This window comes from Euwallacea fornicatus, chromosome 5, assembly GCF_040115645.1.
Source record: "Euwallacea fornicatus isolate EFF26 chromosome 5, ASM4011564v1, whole genome shotgun sequence".
Taxonomy (NCBI): Eukaryota; Metazoa; Arthropoda; class Insecta; order Coleoptera; family Curculionidae; genus Euwallacea; species Euwallacea fornicatus.
In genome coordinates, this window is record NC_089545.1 from 1,296,786 (window position 1) to 1,316,573 (window position 19,788).

At 34.7% G+C, this 19,788-nt stretch overlaps 5 protein-coding genes across 6 annotated transcripts in view; 4 read left to right on the top strand and 1 right to left on the bottom strand.

Moving 5' to 3' along the window:
• LOC136339003 (neuropeptide SIFamide receptor-like) overlaps positions 1-7,390 on the top strand; it is a 51,808-nt gene extending 44,418 nt beyond the window's left edge. For both annotated transcript variants that reach the window (XM_066281880.1, XM_066281879.1), the window contains exon 4: positions 1,592-7,390. In XM_066281880.1, the coding sequence (XP_066137977.1) occupies positions 1,592-2,354 (763 nt within the window). In that variant the 3' untranslated portion in view covers positions 2,355-7,390. The remainder of the gene's footprint in view (positions 1-1,591) is intronic.
• Positions 7,391-7,603: 213 nt separating this feature from the next.
• Positions 7,604-9,143, top strand: Nse1 (Non-SMC element 1). The gene is made up of 4 exons (XM_066282796.1): positions 7,604-7,888; positions 8,079-8,536; positions 8,595-8,850; positions 8,941-9,143. The coding sequence occupies exons 1-4, from the start codon at positions 7,795-7,797 to the stop codon at positions 9,021-9,023; spliced, it is 891 nt and encodes a 296-aa protein (XP_066138893.1). The 5' UTR covers positions 7,604-7,794; the 3' UTR covers positions 9,024-9,143.
• Positions 9,144-9,553: 410 nt separating this feature from the next.
• On the bottom strand, positions 9,554-12,500 carry LOC136339489 (fatty-acid amide hydrolase 2-A-like). The gene is made up of 8 exons (XM_066282793.1): positions 12,171-12,500; positions 11,558-11,956; positions 11,051-11,347; positions 10,911-11,000; positions 10,622-10,853; positions 10,410-10,557; positions 10,200-10,349; positions 9,554-10,054 (listed from the first exon to the last, which is right to left on the bottom strand). The coding sequence occupies exons 2-8, from the start codon at positions 11,937-11,939 to the stop codon at positions 9,767-9,769; spliced, it is 1,587 nt and encodes a 528-aa protein (XP_066138890.1). The 5' UTR covers positions 11,940-11,956; positions 12,171-12,500; the 3' UTR covers positions 9,554-9,766.
• Positions 12,501-12,668: 168 nt separating this feature from the next.
• Positions 12,669-13,544, top strand: Srp19 (signal recognition particle 19). Its single transcript, XM_066282799.1, has 3 exons — positions 12,669-12,883; positions 13,026-13,165; positions 13,217-13,544. The coding sequence occupies exons 1-3, from the start codon at positions 12,813-12,815 to the stop codon at positions 13,462-13,464; spliced, it is 459 nt and encodes a 152-aa protein (XP_066138896.1). The 5' UTR covers positions 12,669-12,812; the 3' UTR covers positions 13,465-13,544.
• A 756-nt stretch (positions 13,545-14,300) lies between these two features.
• Positions 14,301-19,741, top strand: LOC136339492 (carbonic anhydrase 2-like). Its single transcript, XM_066282795.1, has 7 exons — positions 14,301-14,677; positions 16,040-16,078; positions 18,439-18,603; positions 18,796-18,934; positions 18,989-19,091; positions 19,148-19,375; positions 19,438-19,741. Exons 1-7 carry the CDS (start codon positions 14,617-14,619, stop codon positions 19,612-19,614), a joined length of 912 nt encoding a protein of 303 aa, XP_066138892.1. The 5' UTR covers positions 14,301-14,616; the 3' UTR covers positions 19,615-19,741.
• The last annotated feature ends 47 nt before the right edge of the window (positions 19,742-19,788 follow it).

A 19,788-nucleotide genomic window follows, 5' to 3' on the forward strand; every position in this document is an offset into this window, starting at 1 on the left:
TGTAATCGATTTATAGCACCTTGACTCCAATGCGGTGCAAATGCTGATGGTTTGTTTATGAAATGTTGTGGTTGGATTAATTTGATTTCTATTCAAGTTTAGGTCGATAATGCTTACATTGATTGTGATGGTACACGTACGGGGTCAGTTCCTGGTCGATTTTTCCACCAGTAAGTCCTGTTTGGCAACATCGACTAGTTGACCTCGGGAATCTGCAAAATCATTTTCCGGGCTCTCCTACATCCGCGAAATGCACCTGACCAAAAAAACGTGACGTAGTTTTGCGAAACTAAATATAAAATTTTAAAAACGAGTATCGGCTAAAGTCAGGTGTAAAAAAATATTGCGCCGACGGATAATGCGTTTAGCAGGGCTCTTGAAACCTCCAACCTTCGCCTATGGCTCGCCCTGGAATCTACTTAGCCCGCCCTGCAAAACACTACTTGCAGGTCTTGTTATGCAAATTAGCGTCACCTTGGTGTGTTTCTTTTCAGAAAGTTTTCAAAGATAGATGCTCATACGTATCGAATTTCGCCATGCACTCACATGACGATAATTGCAAATTTTGCAGAAAAGCGCCTGGAAAAGCCGATACGCTCCGTGTCCTGCTCAAAAAACTAACCTGCCTCGTGCTCAGTTTTCACTCTCAACTATGAGACAAATTTCTGCAAAAACGTCGAAATTAGAGTTATCAGGACCTTGAAAATCTGATCTACGTGGGGCCCAACTGCACTTATCCCATAAAATTTCATGCAAAACCCCGGTTTGAGTTACAGTTTAACGTCCACAGTTGCCTCCCCGGCAATTGTAATTCACCATTAAAGTAAATCACTGTATGTTTAATGCATGTTCGACAAAGATAATGAATCCATTAACTGGCGATGCAGGGGACCACGCTATATCTCATCGACAATCGGCAGTCTCACCTTGACTTACTCCGGCGAATGCAAGATTTATTCCCCCTGCAGAAATTAACGAACCCGTCATGTGACACCCTGCTCTGACGTTAATTGTTAATTAAATAATATTTTAAATTAGCAGTGATTTTTTTCTTGCTCTCGTAAGCTGCAGTGGCGGTCCAAGAATCCTTTTGATTCCCAAATCAGCGCGAAAAATTCCTTAGATTCTCGGCTAAGTCCGAGGGCTGAAAACATAGAAGACAAAATCCAATATCGGATTTTAATCCCGAATAGAAGTTATTCATCGTTTGCCATGACAAATCCTCTTTATTAAATATTTTCTTTTACATTTAAAATTTTCCAATTGCACTCCCTGAGTTGTGAAAAATCGCGAGCCCTAGAAGTGGCAATGGAATGATTTAACTCACACGTTTTGAACAGAAATTTTAACCCTAACAGCCATTTATGTAGCTTAAAAATACTCTTTTGGGTAGCTCGTGTCATATCGAACGAGCCCCCTTCACTCCCACTCCCACATAGAATTCCAATTGTCACATAAAACTATGCATTTTCTAACCGATTACATAAATTACCATTTTACTGAGAGAATGTGGGCCCTAAAAAGAGTTTAGGCTGTTGAAAAATTTACTCGCTTCCTCAAGCTACTCAACTAACCTTTCTCACCTTTCCAGGTTTCTGGCGATATGGTGGCCTCTGAAGTGCCAGATAACGAAGCGCAGGGCGCGGATTATGATCATGTTCATCTGGTGCATGGCCCTCATCATAACCATCCCATGGGCCCTTTTCTTCGAACTGGTATACATTTACAACGACGCTCCCGACGTCCAGCTCTGCGTGGAGGTATGGCCAGAGTCCATGAACGGCTCCCTCTACTTCCTGACGGCCAATCTAATTTTCTGCTACATCCTTCCCATGATACTGATCACTATGTGCTACGTTTTAATCTACATTAAGGTCTGGAACCGACACATTCCCACGGACACCAAGGACGCCCAGATGGAGCGCATGCAGCAAAAGTCCAAAGTCAAGGTTGTTAAAATGTTAATTGCTGTTGTGATTTTATTTGTTATCTCGTGGTTACCGCTCTACGCGATATTCGCCAGGATTAAATTGGGGGGCGACATTGAACCGTGGGAGGAAGAGCTGTTGCCCATTGCCACGCCCATTGCCCAGTGGTTAGGCGCGTCGAATTCCTGCATCAATCCCATCTTGTACGCTTTTTTCAATAAGAAATTCCGCAAAGGATTTGTCGCAATAATAAAAAGTCGCAAGTGCTGCGGCAGACTCAGGTACTACGAAACAGTGGCCATCATGTCCTCCTCAACGAGCATGAGGAAGTCATCCCACTTTTACAACAATAACTCGTCCAAGAAAGCTCCTCCTCCAAATCCTGATGCGGCGGTGGCGTTCATCTCTAACAATGCCGGGGTCTAAGCTCTGGAAATGAGCAAACCTGGATTAACTATTGGTTGGTAAAACCACTTTTTGCCAATAGAGACGACCAGTTAATTTGGAGGAAGGCCTTTGGAGTGAGCATTTAAGAGATTTTATATTTACGAAGATTTAAGATAAAGTAGAAAGAATAAGGATGTTGTGAATTGTATTGTATTGTGATCGTACTCATAAAATGAACAGTGGCAGAAATAAGAGATAGACATATTTTTTAATATGGAAATATCTATTTGTATAACGTACAGCCCTTCTTGAAGACATACAGAGAGGAGCTTTTGGTAATACTAAGCTTTAACCATGATGAATATATCTCACTTAGGAAACCTTTGCATCACCTGAGCGTGTCTTAAAATCCTTATATTTTTCCATGAGAGGTTATTTTAATATCCTCAAGATTGTTGTTAATACGCTTATCCATTATGATCAACAAGTAGTCGCTTCAAACTAAACATGTATAGCAAAAATATCCCTGTTTTGAATAACAACATTCAGTTCGATTTTGATGTGTAGAGATGAGAGGATTTGTGAAACTGCTTTGAACTTGGTCTTTAGATGAAACAACTCAGTAGAAATTTTACCCTTAATTATTGTTAGAATAAAGCCAGAGATGCTGCCAATATTTGTATCCAGTTTTACGATTTTTTAAGGATAACACGTTGGAAGCTTGGAAATAATATTGAAAACTGCCTAAATAATATCAGTTTGGACGTATTTTTGAGTACAATAATACAATTTTAATGTAAATGGTGTTTTTATGGCTTAAAGGTTTAGCGTAAGATTGTAATTAATAATACAGGGTTGTTAGTAATAGGTGGCACATTTAACGTGGAATTACATATTAGCCGCTTCCTGAAGCAATAGGACTTACATTATACATTACGTGCTTACATAATAAAACACGGAATATAGAGATAAATGGACCAGCACTATTACTCATGCCCCTAATACACGGTAAGGTTTTAAGATAGCAAATGCCCGCTAAAAATAAGTACTACTTTTTAACGCTTAAATTTTAACGTTAAAATATCTGGCATTAGATAATATGTCCTTTGGGTATCTCTGCGAACTTTCCATCAGGCATTGCGAAATACCAACTAAATTTACAGGGTGGTCCTTTTTTTGTCACGAAGAAAATCTTCCAAAGACGCGCGGCCCGACGTTCTGGCAACTGGATAGTGTGGGATTCCTCGGACGTCTGCCCACTAAAAACCTCGGGATTACTCAAAGACGATTCTGTGACGACCCGGAGTGGTCCCTGAGGGATAAACTGGCGAAGTGGGTGGGGCGCATCTGGTGGTCTAACGTGTCTCGTCATTCCTTTCGGTCCTTTCCGTTATTTCTGGTTAGTTTAATACTGGATCTAGCACGGGGCATCCCATACGATCTTTTTTCCTTAACAATTGCACAAATGGAGTCGCTGCAGCCGTCCCGCGTGTTTTTGTCTTCCATCCATTTTTTCCATTGGGAATGCCGAAATCGGCGTGCCCGTCAGGATGTTTTCTTTCGAAGCCCCGACGGTGGAAGATGCAGTGTTCGGCAACTCCGCGGAGTCTACAATTCGGACAGGTTTCTCCTATCCGATTTGTGTATTGCTGAACATGCCCGTGATCGCTAAGGGTATGGGTTAACTAACAATTTAAGCTTTTGTGCTTGCAGGAGGTCCAGATTCTCAAGGATGGGATAAGTGACTTGGTCCACCACTCCTTGGTATCTAGACTGACCTGTTGTGATTGTTACTTGTGCATTATCTGACCATGCGTTTGTCCGCTTGTGTCGCTTCCAAGGACACCGTGCAATACGCACAAATCACCAGTAACAAATTTCCTTTGAGCGCTCAGCACGATTTGCACCTACCTTTTTATTTTCATTATTTCACATCATCAGGAGATTACAGGGTGGTTCTGAAAACCTTTCATACGCTCTCTTTCGACATAATAATTACATACAACGTTCATATGATCATCACTTGTTCGTTGCTGCTTAGGTAAAACCCGTACTGGAAGAAAAGTTATGAATTGCCTGAGACAAAAAAAAATATAAATTATTCCTGTTCTTGCTCCAGCTTCACCCATTTGAATATTTTTGGTCGTGATCAGGAGAGGAGCTTTTACCAAAAACGTTGTTAATCATACTTAACTAAAATATTATTTAATTTGACCTAAGGGGCTTTTCGGCAGGTATAGTCAAAATTTGGCACCTCTGTTCACCATTTGATAGCAAACAATTAAAAGTTACAATGTGGCTATGTTCCCTAGAAGCAATTCTGAACGTAACTATCCAGGATAGAAAATTCAATTTTGAATACGATTTTCGTTTGAAAATGTTTCTTCTTAAAGCACTTTAAAAAATAGTTGTTGTTACCATTATACTATATTTATCAACGCGACGTTGGATTTGGCTCCGGTGCCAGTGCTGTCAAGTCCGAACGTCGGCGGTGCGTTCGTAGCATCGCTTGAGGCCTAATTTATTTTCTTGGAAGTCGGATTTGGCGTTATCTTACGTACCCAATCGCAAAACCATAACCCTTTATTTCACGTTCGATATTTATTCAAAAATTAAAACGTGAGCCCGTGCCGCCAAAGATTCATTTGGCTGGATAATGGTTTACCTACGAAGGCTGACATAAAAAAAAAATTGGTTTATCTTTCCAGAGGCAACTCACCAGTACTTTCAACGTCTACTTCATCGATCCAGCTTTGAAACATATTTCCAAGTTTAGCAAACCTGGTCCTCATTTACAGCAAACAACACACAGTTTAAAATTTACAGGATGATATACTTTTTTTCGCTTTCGCACAAATTAAATTGAAACTTTTAGGTTCCATATTAGTCATTACATTAATGGAAGTATTATTCAATTTCGTAATACTTCCGATTAAATCTAAAATGATCGATGGCATATTACTAAAAAACACTATGAGCCACTTCGACCGCCCTGTAAGTGCTGTAATCTTTAAGTAGGTATGATATTAATGATTGACAATCGTTAAAAAAATCTACTTTCTGGTTATTCCCAACTGGAAAATAACTTCGATCTTGTAAGGTCGTTCAAAAGTAGCACGTGAATGTTGCGTATACGATAGTTTGAACAAATAAATTTAAATTTACTGACAAATTAAGAATAAATATTTAAAGGTAGCATAAGATGAAGGGGTAGTTACATAAGTGAATTGTTAAGGTTTTATAATAGTTATTTTTTAAAACAGGGTTGTAAGAAATAAACTTTACCTGGAATTGTAGGCATATAAGTGCAACTGAATATAACCATTTTTTAATCTATTTCCGGGACTAAACTAAGATTTCAATTAGGTGACTATTGTGAAGTACTTAATACGTATTAGAACTATAATAGGTACATTTATCAAGGTGCAAACGTTAAGAAAACGAGGCAGAAACTAAAACGAAGGACATCTTAGGGAGTTTTATACAGATGATGCTCATTATCCATGATATCTGCGTTAGTTTTATTGGCACAACAATGAGTAGTCAAAATAATTTAACTAAAATAGTACCTACAGTAACTACTTAGCTACATAGAGAATACATAGATAAAATAGTGTTAGAATTGTTTTGCAATAACTTTTAAGACAGAGATATAACGGCACAGAATAGAGCTAGTGAATTGGAAAATGGAGCTTGATCTATAAACATGGTAGATTATAGGATTTTTCAACATCGACTTGAATACCTGGAGTGATATTTAACTATTGGTTGTTGAATGCGTTATATTGAACTAAGAAAAAAATATATTTTTCTTGTGAAACCAATGAGTCTGTTTTAGACGTTAGTAGTAAGAGCCTGCTTGTTTAGGTGTTCTAGAGATTGTATACATTATAAGTAGATGTATGTTAACATTATTAATACAGGATTAGAGGTGTCAGTGGTTTTATCCGGTAATACCTGAATATGTGTAGTACCTACGTGTATATTAGAATAATGTGGCAAGAATTAATATAGTGAAATGTTAAGAAGGGTACCAAGTGGTTTTTGAATCAATCAAAAGAAAATTTATTATTTGCAAACAATAGGTATAGAGTGCACTGATCAAAGGCAATAAGCAAGATAATGATACAGGAGGAAAATCTTATTAAATTTAGTCCACTAACTTCGTACAGATTTTGATGTTATATGGTTAAACACTTTCCTACCGCATACTGCGTAAATTACGCTTTATGCTTGAATTTGATTTTTGTATCCATTTCTAAATTGTGAATATCGTGTGCATATGTCGTTATATGGATATATTGATATTAAGGCTACTTGTAAAAATTGATGAGAGTAGACGATAAGTGAGGCAAAACTGAATACAATAATTTTCCTTATGAATTTATATTAAACTGATTCGAGTCCTTTAGTCAACATATAAGTCAAAATGTATTGGTTTAATGTTTTTATATAGGATAGTTGATAATAGTATATCAAAAATTCAGATGATAAATCTGTGGAGGAATTCAAGAAAAAAAGTTCACATGAACATGGGTTCGTTCTCGGTTCTTGTTTGAACTACGATTTTTTCCTAATAAGTCTGTTTCAGAAGTAAATATTTTTATGAAAATCGGAAAGCATAGAAGGAAGTCTCTTGAACATTTTTTTATTACGTTAACCGTTTTCATGGACATTTTCATCACGAACAAAAAGCGAGAACAAATCCATGTTCACATGATTTTCTTTTTAATCATATGCAATTCACCCTCTGAGTTTTTGACCCACTATATAAAACACCCTGTATTTAACTGTTTTTGATATTTAACATTATATGTATTATTACGAAATATTTTTAATTTTTATATAAATAAATACCTATTACCTACCACAATGGCAGAAAAGTATAGGCACCTCGTGATTTTTAAATTAATTTTGATTGCAGTTATTGTGAATAAATATGTATAAGATTATAAGGATAGATTGATTTACTATATTTAAAGAGCAAAGAAATGTGTGTGAATAAACTTAAAGATTGATTATATGAAATTCTATGTGAAATTAATAGAAACAATAAAGATATATTGACACTAAAATGTTACTATTTTTCTGTGACATTTAGGGTAATTCAATTAATAAATTTTTAAAAACAATTTGATCTCAAATAACTATTAGAGAAACTCCATAAAATTTATATATTCAAAATTACCGCGTACAGATAACACTGCACGCCACGTTGCCATAATTCATATTACTTTATGAACAAAGAGATGGAATTTTACAACAGTGCAAATATGACATAATCTATCATTTTTAATTAGCATAATGTAAAAAGTCCCAATGGTAGATATTAGATAAAAGATCGATTAAAGCTGTAACCAACTACTGGCCATCTCAACACAAAAAAAAAACAGAAAATAATCAAAAATTACATTGTTTATTACCATTTTGTCAATATTTAATATTTACCAGTAACTGTTAGTGTACTCTGGCTTAGGAAATGGAAAATCAGCACCGATTTTTCGTGCAATACATGTTAAAAAAAGGTATGGTGTCTGAAGAGAAAGCTCTGAATTATTGCCGAAGTCTTCCTGGTAAGTTTCTATCTATTTTATTAAGTGCTACTTCCATTTTCAATAGTTCATATTGATATGACAGTATTTAACTTTTACAGTCTCATAACTACAGGCTAGCATTATAAGAAAATTTTACATATAAGTAATTGAATCCTACAGAACGGAAGTCCTCTTGAACCTGTGCATTTATTCATTATATTTATTTTAGTGCCAGTGAAAGATGAAAAACAACTGAAATTGTTCATCTTAACCATCAATCGAGAGATCAGTGAACAATTTTTTAAAATAGTCTTTATCACCTGTGAGGTAACTCAACAACCTTTCATAGTATGGCTCAATACTCGAAATGACAACATTTCAAAAATGCAAATGACCTTCAGTGCCATTGAGCTAGAGTACTTCCATGTTATTCTTCAAGAAATTTTATGTTCTGACCACAATAAATTGTCTTACATTGTGGTGTTAAATATCACTTCAACCCTAGCAGAAAAATTCAGCAGGGACAGTGGACAAAAGGTTCTCAAAATATGGATTGATGGAGGCTACTTTGTTAAAAAAGGCAATTTTGTTTATTTGGGACCTAGACTCATTCTAGAGTTTATGTCACATTTAAAGTCGGTTCGTCCCGATCATATTTGCAAACTTTGCAATGAATTAGTTTTTACGGTTAGCTGACAATGTAGTCAAGATTAATGGGTTGAATTCAAAATGTAAAAAATTCAAGGGTAAAAAATGCAGATTTTGTGAGAAACTATACCATGCATGTTGCATAAACAAATACTTGGACAGGCAGGAAAAGTGCCCAACATGTAAAAACCATTGGGTTGAATTGTCAAGTGAGTTAATGCTAGATTCTACAGAAGAATTAACACAGAGCCAGGAGAAATTTAACAATGAAAATAAATTGATGGGCACTTCAATGGATATTACTATGGATATAACAGAACAAGATGGAGATGAAAGGTCTCAACCTTCAATTAGTAAGAATACCACTAATTCATTTCCTTTAAAAACTCAACTTATTATTGTTAAATAAATAATCTCATTTTGCATCAATTTATAATATACAGGTGCTACAGAGGATGTTCAAGTCAACAGCAAAGAGGAAAGTCCACATGTACTGAGAAAAAGCACAAGAATTAATAAAATATAATTAAATTTGTATGACTGTGAATGTGTTTAAAAATAATTTTCATAGTTTTTATTTATTTTTACATATTGTCATGATTTAAAAATCTAGTTGAAAGTAAAATAAGTGATTATTGTCATGAAACCATCAATGCTTTCTTATTAACACTCACCCTTTATGCAATTTTACCCATAAGCAGAGGTAAATAATTATTCTAAGTCTTCACTATTACACCTAATAGGAATGTTACAAATTTGGTGACACAACCTCCAAACGTCTTTTCCAGTTCTCTATCTACAGCAACGCACAACTGGTCTAAATACAGTATTGAAGCACCTGCACTCCTAAGGTAACCTGTCTTTGCATCTCCATTAGTATTTGTATTACCGAAAATTTCATGGCGTTAGAACCTTTTTTGAGCCACTAATCATTTCAAATTCTTACGAATCGAAAATGTCAATTATAGAAGTGCACCTTCAAAATTCTATATTCATTCATTATTGAAATATTTTCAATTTTTAGGACACTTCATAGAAAGGAAATCACAATTAATATCGACAGTAATAAATCGTTATAATTTAACCGTATACTAAAATGATGTTGGAAATAAAAAAGTTGAATAAATACAAGTAATACAATGACCCCACTAATTCCCATCCACAATAAAATCCTTTTAATTTAATAAGTATTGATAATCATCACGTTATAGTCAAATACATCATGTTAACGCGTGAAATCAATACGCCAACACCACATATATTAATAAATTATTTATCAGATACAATAACAGGAGGCACAAAACCTTGAAAAGCGCTTTCCAAATGTTTTGCCACGGCAACGCATAATCTATCCTGATTGGGCGCTGCTACTACTTGTATGCCAATTGGAAGCCCTTCTGAACCTAATCCCATAGGAACTTGCGTTACGGGAAATTTCATCACGTTCCAAATGGCGAAACAATCGAAATTGTACGGTCTGAACAGGGCTGTATGATGGTAACTAGCCGGAAATGGTGATGAGGGGTAGAGAAGAACGCTGTTATCGTCTAATTTGGACTGAAATTATAAGAGGGAATTGAAGGGAGACTCGACTCCAAAAATTAACGTTATATCAATTTCTAAGAAATTAAAATAATTCAAGCATTGACCATGACATTGAATTATTTTAGCAGTCATCAGGAACAAATTCTACCACACTTACCAGAAAAGACTCTCTCAAGCTTAGTGATGTCTCAATTGCCCAAGTGCTATCCACTGGTTTTAAATAACCATTGATTAAACTAAAAATGGTGGCAGTGGTGAAATCACCACCAATAGTGAAATGTTTTATAATTTCTGCAATGGCATTAACCTAAAAGTAAGCAAAGATTTATCACACAAAAAACCTTTTGAAGTGTATATTTAAGGACACCTCGCCTTTCTTATCATTTATGTCGTTTTTAAAATTGGTATTTTCTATAGACATCCAATATTTCCATAACTTATATTGATACTTTAAGTTCTCAAAAACCAGTTCCTGAGGTTTTTCACTACATACTTCTTCCAAATGCTTCACGGCTCTATAACATATAAAAAAGCAACATAGCCATGTTATGATGAAGACTGCATTTATATCCTGCTCACTTTAGTAAAATCTCATGGATTTCTGGCCTAAAAGGACTTACAAAGGGGTCTTTTGGATTAGTGATATAATAAATTTTTAGACGCTTTAATGAAACTGGCATGTCTAATTTCAATTCGTCGGCTTTTGGGCCCGCTAAAGCTTTAATAAAAGGAAGTAAATCCTCTGCATATCGAGTCATTGCACCTACAGATACCATGGTCTCTTTTTCCTCCCCTGTGCGATATGTTAAACCTTAAATACCCCGTGTTTTATGATTTTTAGACTCTAATAATTATTAAGTTTTTGTACCTCTCAAATTTACTATATTGTTGCTAATTTTATGACCAAATACTCCACACATGAAGGCGGGTATTCTACATGAGCCCCCAATGTCCGTACCTAAAGATTCTCTTTTCTAGCTCATCACAATCAAATAAAGTTCACTGTACCTATGCCAATTAATGACCCACAAGCAGCTAAAATTGATGATTCTCCACCTGAAGAACCTCCCACATTTCTAGTAGTGTTGTAAGGGTTTTTGGTTAAGCCATATATTGGATTACTAGTTTCTTGCCACAAATTCAGTTGTGGGACATTAGTAACCCCTAATAAAATAGCTCCTGCTTTTTTCATTGAAGAGACACAATCGGCATCAAATGTGGCTTTTCTTCCGCGTCTTTTTATTAAACCAAACGTCCAGGACAGCCCTTCAGCTGCAGTTGATTCTTTGGATGTAAATGGTACACCTAAAACACAATTTTGTAAAATACTATAATATTTGTCAAAAATGTGCAAAATATTGAGTGACCAATGTGAAAAAGCTATCTGCATCAAAGTTTTTCTGTTCAAATATAATACATTAACAAGGGCTTCTCACTGAAATCCTTGAAAACAACCCCATTGTATTCAACATGCAAAATTGCATTTGAATCTTTATAAGATATAAGTTTTTTTACCTAAAAATGGCTTGTTTTTAAAATCTACATCTTGTATTGTTCCATTTGCAATATCTTGGTCAATCTCTTTGGCTTCATTCAAAGCTGCCTCAAATCTTTGATCCACAATGGCATTTATTATAGGATTAACCTCTTTTATCCGATCTATAAATGCCTGTACTATGTCCTCTGATTTTAACTCTCTTTTTCTTATTTTTTTTGCTAAAGAAGAGGCACTCTCTAGCAGAATAGGGTTCTTTATTTTTGGCAGAAATTCTCTTTTTGGATCATAATGCATGGAGAAACATTTATCAATAAGTAGATCCCCATAATAACGAATGCAAAGGAACATTTTAAATAAATAGTACCATAGTATTTTGAAACGTCGATTTTTGGTTGTCATTACTGTTGATTCACCTCCTGGAAATAAATAATGATTTTAATTCATAATGGGAGTGTCTTGGAAGATGTACTATGTATTGTGTCCAATATAAAGACGTTAGTACTCTGGACATCAAAAAAGGCACAAGAGCAGGTTTCTTAAATCAGCAAAATTTTTAACACCAAAATTCTTCTCAATTAGGCCACAAGAGGTTTTTAACCAATAATTTTAAGCATGAATAAAGGTACTTACTTCGTTATTTAGTGTCCTAAAAAATAAAAAGTTCTTGGTACTTGTATTACAATGTTAATACATTACACAATAGTATAACTTTAAAGCGATATAACAAAAACTTTCACCATTACGATCTGAAAATAATAATTAATAAAGTACCTTGAATATAAATTATTGAACCTTGCACACAACTTTTGGCGGCTTTTTTAAAATAAATTCTCAACAAAATAATATCTAGCAGTATAGGTACATATCCAAACGTAACTTTACTAAATAAGGAATAAACTTAAAAATTTTAACGCAAACCAATTTAAATAAAATAGAGTAAAAAGATACGAATAAATAAAGGTAAAAGAGTAAATAAATAAATAGAAGCTTTCTCCCGCCACCTCAGCTGAAATACTTGATGATTTCACGCAAAAGAATCATATACTCTCCTTTATTCCCACACAAGAATGTGAGATGGACTCTATGAACAACAATGCCACAAGGATGACGTTTAATTCGTCAAACACGTAATACGCATCGTATTAAGTTTGGTTATGAACATTTGTTTATAATTTTCATGGTTTAAAAAACATTGAAATATTTTTCTAAAACAGAATAATATTCAATCACTTAATTAAGGATTTAATTTGAATTAAACTAAAAAACTGCATCATGGCCTCCCATTCAACTACACCTCCGATTTTGCAGTGGTCTCCTGACAAGAAGCACAGTGAACGAGAAAGGTATTAAATCCCCATATTGCCCCTTTTATTACATAAAAAACCTTCTGCATTGGTAATTTCATTATCACTACGACAGTTTTTATACAAAAACGCATACTAAAATGTAGGGAAATTGTTATTTCTAAGTCATCATATTGTGTAGATGGATTTGCATCTATCCTGCCTATTTGAATAGCCAAAAAAGTCGGGCTCAAGGAAGGAGAATTCCGAAAAATCGATGTGTGGATAATCCAACCTATCAGGAAATCAGAGATGTACTTACAGCTGCAGGATTAAATGCAAGTGTTATTAATTGCAAGAGAAATTCATAACATAAAACTTTATTATAGGTAGGAGTAGAAAACAAACAATATAGTCGTGAAGCTAGCAAAGAGCTACTGTTCAGGGGCCGAATAAGAGTCCAACTAAAAAACGATGATGGTTCCCTTTGCAATTCAAATTTTACTTCCAGGGATAGTCTTATGTTTCATTTGGGAGACATGATTCCTAAGTTAAAAACGCGCTTAAATAAGCCATCTTCTGAACAGCGTTCTCAGAGTACCCAAGGAAAGGGCAAGGGCAAAGGAAAAGGTCAACGATAAGATGGTTATGTTGTTTATTATTTAATTCAGTTTTGGTTTTGTATTCTTTTTTCAAATTTTAATATATCAATTTAATATTATCTCTGTTGTCTTATTAAGGAAATGAAAATTCCATGATTTCCTCAATTCCAGGTAGATCAAAGCAAATCAGTATTGTTATATAAAATATTTCCTTAAAAAATTCTAATAATTCATTTTCATGATTTGTAAAACTATGTCCAGCGACGAGACATTATATAAACATGAATCCGCAGAAAACGGTTATGTAAATAGCTGTTAGAAAATGGGGACTTAGAAATTGTGTGAGAGAAAGGTCCTTGAATGTTGCTAACACAAAATCATTCAATGAAACCACATCTAATTCATACTTGTTATCTATCCTTAATTAAAATAATCGTTTTTGCCAGAGGCATTTATGTGGAATTCCAAAATTGACACATATTCTTAGAAGAGTTTAGGTAATTGATAAACGTGGTGGAAGCAGATAAGTACCCAAAATGCTAAATATACAGATAGCTAATAAATTCTATACCTACGTATGTTCAACTATCGACCTTACTTCGTCCTTCGCCAAAAAGGTCACTCAGATTTGGGTAAATCCAAAAAGTCATGAAATTTTAACCGATTATACAACGTATCTTATCCAATTTTTTTCGCAGAAAAATGATTCTTAATTAAAATAACCGCATCCCCTAATTTACAGTCCATCTTTATTAATATTTATTATCAGAAAACGTGATTTAAACCCAAATACAAGTAGGTAAACTTTATTACAAACGAGTAAACATGCATGAGAAAGTACATGCACGAGGTAGACATCAATATGTCTGACCAATTTTTTTAATAAAACATGTATAAAACTTAGAGATAATGACAAAGAACACGAAAGCTCTTTCCTTATACACAAAACTTTTGTCAGTACCAACATGAATCAGTAAAATCAACTAAATTGTCACTAATGGATATCCACGTACTTATCGACTGAATGACAGACTATAGACTTCCACTCGCAAGACCGCTTGATACTCTACTAGCTAGTAGATTCAGTGCGTTGGTGCCTACTACAGGGTCTCAGACTTTCAGTCAAAGAAGTTGCTGTCGCGATCCTTCCTCAAAACCATAGCTTCTTAAATTATTTCAATATTTTCCATAATGAGTTTAATTAATGTTAAAAGTGAGTCCGCAGTTGTTTTTGCTGTATGTTGTATTTGGGGTGAGTAAAGTACCAAGATTTTTACTGCAGAAATAACTAAGTGCGTCCCAATGGACACATAAATATTACCAACTTACCTTCTACCACTTCAATTCGTTTCAAATTCATATCTTTAAGTAATATTAACTAGAAAGTAGAGCTAAGCAACAAAGCTGTATTTATGCAGACAAAACCAAAACGGCATTCTCGCTGCGTCAACTTTAACGGCTGCAAACGTACATTTAATATTTTTATCAAAGGTTTAAAAGAATGATTTCAGTGGTACCGGACAGTACTTTGCCGATGTTCATGCTCAAATAGTAACGGTTTATGGTAAACATAAAAATGGAAATATTTATTGGAGTGTGAGCAATTGTCTATTGCCTGTGGTGAAAGTAGCAGAAGCAGATAAAAACGGGAAAAAATTACCTCTATCAGTTCATATATAAAAGTTGTAATTTTTTTTTGTATTTTTATCAGTATAACTAGTTATAATTTATAGTGTAGAAGACAAAATAAAAACATTAGAAACGGCGAACTTTCAATAATATCACTTTTTTGTAGCATTTTTTTTTGTTTTATTTACTTTATTATATATATTTTTTATTATTTAACAACTGCTCTCCCCTGATTTATGATGCTTATCCTAAACGGGCATACTAAGAACAAAAACCATTAAAACGAAAATATTTTATAATCTCAAAAAAAAGACCGAACAAATCAATTCTCTACTTAAAATGGTCAACTTTTACTAGGTCGGTATCTAACTATAAATCTAAATTTTAGAAAAAGTCCCATTTACTAATTTATATTGAAGCACCTATTTTAGTGAACAAATAATTATCTACAAGTGCATCGAAATCAATATTAGTGGCCGTTCCTCTATTATACACTCAAAGCCTCTGTATTCTGCAAATCAGATAGCAGTTGTATGTATTCGTACGATTTCTTATGTATCCAAACTTTTCATTTACTCAAATCAAATTTTAAAAGGCTTTGGGGCGGAACACTCATAAAATGTTTTGATATTTTAAAATCCCAATTGAAATTTCAATTAAGGTGTACCACTCGTTTATAAAATCAATTATGGAATAACTGCTGTGTATACTTAAGTGACGTCAAATTTGACGAAAGAAACATCCTAGCAACGAAACAATTGAAAAGCAATAGTAAACATTCATTTCTATTTGATTTAATCGATGCTTGCTCCTCTTGATGCCTCTCAGAATTCGCGATTATCTCAGAAATTGATTGTGCATCAATAATTACAATTTGTTATATTTTGAATACATATTTGAATGGTGTTCATAATTACTAATGATTATCATAATTCTCATTGTGGTACTTACACCTTAAAATCCGTAACAATATTATATGTTTCAGGTATACTTTGCCAGGATTTTGGCTACGATGGGGATAACGGTAAGGAGAATGTACCCACGAGAATTTTCCTATTTCTACAAATAGCCTTTTGTTCGATTAAAACCTTTATTAGAAAAAATCAGTGACGCATTTGATGACAAAATAATACTTTTTAAAGTCCCTTTAACGCCTTTATTTTCTCAAACACTCGTATACTTACAAAGGGGCTTCAAATAATTGCGGAAATCATTTTATTACAATACATGCATCCACATCTATAGTAATTTCATTACGATACGAAGTACATGGTTGGCCCATATGACGTACATAGATCTGACGCCCCTGTACGGGTTCAAATAGACCCATAGCAGGCACCTACTTTCCAATCACCTTTAGGCACCAAAATTGTTTCGTGTGATTGGTAGATTCGAAATATTAAGTAAGATCTATGTATACAGGGTGTGACTGTGAGATATTGGTCATAAAACGAAATCAAACTAAAACAATAAAATGCTAAAATTAAAATTGTTCAATAATGACTGGTAATATATTGCTCATATATTCAGTTAAGACAAAAATGCGGGGCGATTAAGCTGCTAGGTTCAATGGCGTCTTCCAGTGCTTTCCTGCTTACAATCGTGGGGGTGTAGATCGGCATATGACAGAACATTGGTTAGAAGCAGTTCTCCATTGCTATTGTGATTGCTGCAAATTCGACGATAATTTCCAAGCGTTACCAGAAATCTACTAACTAGCTCGGGAATAAATTGATGAGCATATCATTGCATCGCGGCAGGAAATCGTCTGGTATCACTCCCAACCGTGACAAACTGCAATTGGTAACCCGATGGACTGGAACACAATTTTTAACTTTAAAGAACAGAAACTGTTGAATCCCACCCCAGATCTGCCGTAATGTGGTTGGGCCGCAGGACCGATGTATTTTCACTGACGTTCGCCCTGTAAAATTAGTGATACTTAAAGTGGTTTCTAATGTACCCCATCCATTCTATGTAAATGTATTTCAAGTGGCTATCAACTTGTTCCTATGCCGCTGTTCGGCCAATTAGAATATTGCATTAACAATAAGGGATAATATCAGGTAAAATACAACTCAACATTTTATTAGAGTTATAGAAGTAAATGTGAGACCCGTATTGGAACACTCCATAAGTGTCCACGTCTCTCGAGTTTGACGTGGAGCAGGTAGAACGATCAGCCTCCTCCAATGTTGTATATTTGGGAGATTTCCTGGAGGGTGAGGGAACATTGGCCGTGTTTGGCGGAGTAGAAAGACATCCATTATATTTATTTTTCAACGAATAAAAGCATCAATTGAGCGTAGTGGTCCTTGAACTTACGCAGGCCTACCAGTTTTATGCTACTTTTTTAGTATTACATTGTTACATAAATTTTTTCCGCGGTGTGATAGGCAAAAATTGGACAAACCAAAACACGTTTTTTTCCATTGAGTTATGCATTATTTTAGATTATTAACTATGAAAGCACAATATTAAATTAAGTATGAACGAACACCAAGGCTTACTACGTTGAGGGATTTAATCGCTATTAACATTAAATAGTGTAATATTTCAGCTTTATTGCGGTTATATAATAGCTACTTAAAAAAAAATTGCGTCAAGGCAATAAGCGCCGTTAAAGTACCTTTTTAAAGCGCGAAGTACGCATCGGTTATTTTAGGGATGCTTCTTTAATATGGAAACAATGTGAATTCGAGCGAGTTCAAGCTCCTTATTAATTAATAGCTGTTTTTACATAATGCTTAATGGCGAGAACATTTTTTTTTTGCAAGTTTCTGACACGGTTCCCAGTTATTAATTTATAAATTAGCTGAGTGATTGGCGGAGCTTACCCAACTCCATTAACCTTTTACAAAAGAAAGTTGTCTAACGAATATGTAAATTACAAAAGGAACGATAATTCCGATTATTTCTCAAAAACTGGGTTATCTCTTCGAAGAATGGCCATCAAAGTGGAGACACGCTCCAGTGATTGCAATGTTTACGCGTGAAGAATAAATTGACGCCATACAAACAAAATTTCAATGAGTAAAGAAGGATTATTTTCACAAGTATTGATTATCAGCAAGGTGAGATTGTGTTAATGCTGTGTGAATCTACTGTTGATACTTCGGTGGCGAGCGGAATTGTCATGGATAGAATCACAATGTAAACTTAATTATTGTTAAACCGCAAATTACTTTTTTTCAACGATGGGTTAAAAACAACGTAAATCTATGTCACAGATAATAGTTTAGATTAGATTTACTCTTATTGGGCCCAGACGATGCGGCGCAGGGGCGCCGTTCTGCCACTTTTATTGCAAGTTTGCCTTAGGAAGATTTTAAACTGTAAACTTTGACCAGAAATATTGCAACCAATTAAATTTGCCCTATTTAGGTCCCAGCAACTGGGGAAACACATTCTCCCAATGCTTAGGAAAGCACCAAAGTCCGATTGATATTGAGACTCACAATGTGGTAAATAAACATTTCCATCAATTGAGGTTTGAAAACTTCGATCAGCAGATTGGAATTGGTCTATTTGAAAATAATGGACATACAGGTAAAATCGTATTATTCAAGCAAAATTGGTAGCTATTTTTCCAGACATGTCCGGTATGATTTTTTACCGCACACTATTAAATAATTTTATCAAAGTCAACATAAAGTCAGCATGCACTTATAGGGAAAATATCTTACCTAATACGTACCCAAATGTCTTTACTGTAAATTTTTTACTCGGTCAATATTTTAGTAATGATGAAGATACTGTCAGACAAGCTACCGCTGATCTACGGAGGCCCTTTGCAAGGCTCATACAAATTTGAGCAGTTGCATTTTCACTGGGGCCCTAACGACACTATCGGTTCAGAGAACCAAATCAATCATCACAGGTAAAACTGACCATTTTATTAAGTGTCCCGTACCAATTTTGAAAATTATTTCAGCTTTCCTTTGGAAATGCACATAGTAATGTATAACACAAAATATGGGTATTCGAAGGCATCTGTTACTCCTGGCGGTTTGACTGTTTTATCGTATCTTACTTCCGTAAGTTCTATTTTGCCAGTACTCGATAGAATGCATATATTTCATTTATATTACAGGTGAGTGCCCAGGACAACAAGCACTATGATAAACTCGAGGAAGGCCTTCATCAGGTTCAAAACATATTCTCTAACAGTACCATTTATAACGTTGGAACTCTGAATGATTTAATCGCAAAAAACCGTCACCGCTATTACACTTACGAAGGATCTCTGACTACGCCCCCATGCTCAGAGGCCGTTACTTGGATTGAATTTGAAGATACCATTCCTTTATCTGCAGAGCAGGCAAGCACCGCTATTTAAATCAATTTGTCGTTGCGGTTTTTACTCATAAATTTAAATTTTAGATAAGCGCTTTTCGTCTTTTAAGCACGAAAACTGGACGACTGACGCACAATTACAGGCCCACGCAGCCTCTTAATGGAAGAATAATTTTTTATAACAATACCAGTGGTTTTAAAGGAAATGTGCTCTCCGTCAGCATAGCTCTATTTGTGATTTTTATATACTATAGCGTGTTTTAATTATTATTGTCTAATTAAGTGATAATTAGTCAAATGTGTGTAATTATTGCGATTGACCTCGGTAAAAATGTGATAATGAATATTTGTAAGCGTTTGTATTTTAGTAGAATAAAGTTTTATATTTAAATTGTCTGAGTAATTAATTATTATATTAAAGTCCTTAATATGATTTGA

What these genes read in the sequence shown, in the direction of transcription:
- Srp19 (XM_066282799.1), top strand. Translation starts at nt 12,813, where the DNA reads ATGGCCTCCCATTCAACTACACCTCCGATTTTGCAGTGGTCTCCTGAC. An exon ending in AAGCACAGTGAACGAGAAAG is followed by an intron (nt 12,884 to 13,025) that starts GTATTAAATCCC and finishes CATATTGTGTAG; the next exon opens with ATGGATTTGCATCTATCCTG. An exon ending in AGCTGCAGGATTAAATGCAA is followed by an intron (nt 13,166 to 13,216) that starts GTGTTATTAATT and finishes TATTATAGGTAG; the next exon opens with GAGTAGAAAACAAACAATAT.
- LOC136339489 (XM_066282793.1), bottom strand. Translation starts at nt 11,939, where the DNA reads ATGACAACCAAAAATCGACGTTTCAAAATACTATGGTACTATTTATTT. An exon ending in TGGGTCATTAATTGGCATAG is followed by an intron (nt 11,001 to 11,050) that starts GTACAGTGAACT and finishes GAGAATCTTTAG; the next exon opens with GTACGGACATTGGGGGCTCA. An exon ending in TAAATGATAAGAAAGGCGAG is followed by an intron (nt 10,350 to 10,409) that starts GTGTCCTTAAAT and finishes GCTTACTTTTAG; the next exon opens with GTTAATGCCATTGCAGAAAT.
- Nse1 (XM_066282796.1), top strand. Translation starts at nt 7,795, where the DNA reads ATGGAAAATCAGCACCGATTTTTCGTGCAATACATGTTAAAAAAAGGT. An exon ending in TTATTGCCGAAGTCTTCCTG is followed by an intron (nt 7,889 to 8,078) that starts GTAAGTTTCTAT and finishes TATTTATTTTAG; the next exon opens with TGCCAGTGAAAGATGAAAAA. An exon ending in AAGGTCTCAACCTTCAATTA is followed by an intron (nt 8,851 to 8,940) that starts GTAAGAATACCA and finishes TATAATATACAG; the next exon opens with GTGCTACAGAGGATGTTCAA.
- LOC136339492 (XM_066282795.1), top strand. Translation starts at nt 14,617, where the DNA reads ATGAGTTTAATTAATGTTAAAAGTGAGTCCGCAGTTGTTTTTGCTGTA. An exon ending in TGGCTACGATGGGGATAACG is followed by an intron (nt 16,079 to 18,438) that starts GTAAGGAGAATG and finishes TGCCCTATTTAG; the next exon opens with GTCCCAGCAACTGGGGAAAC. An exon ending in TGAAAATAATGGACATACAG is followed by an intron (nt 18,604 to 18,795) that starts GTAAAATCGTAT and finishes TCAATATTTTAG; the next exon opens with TAATGATGAAGATACTGTCA.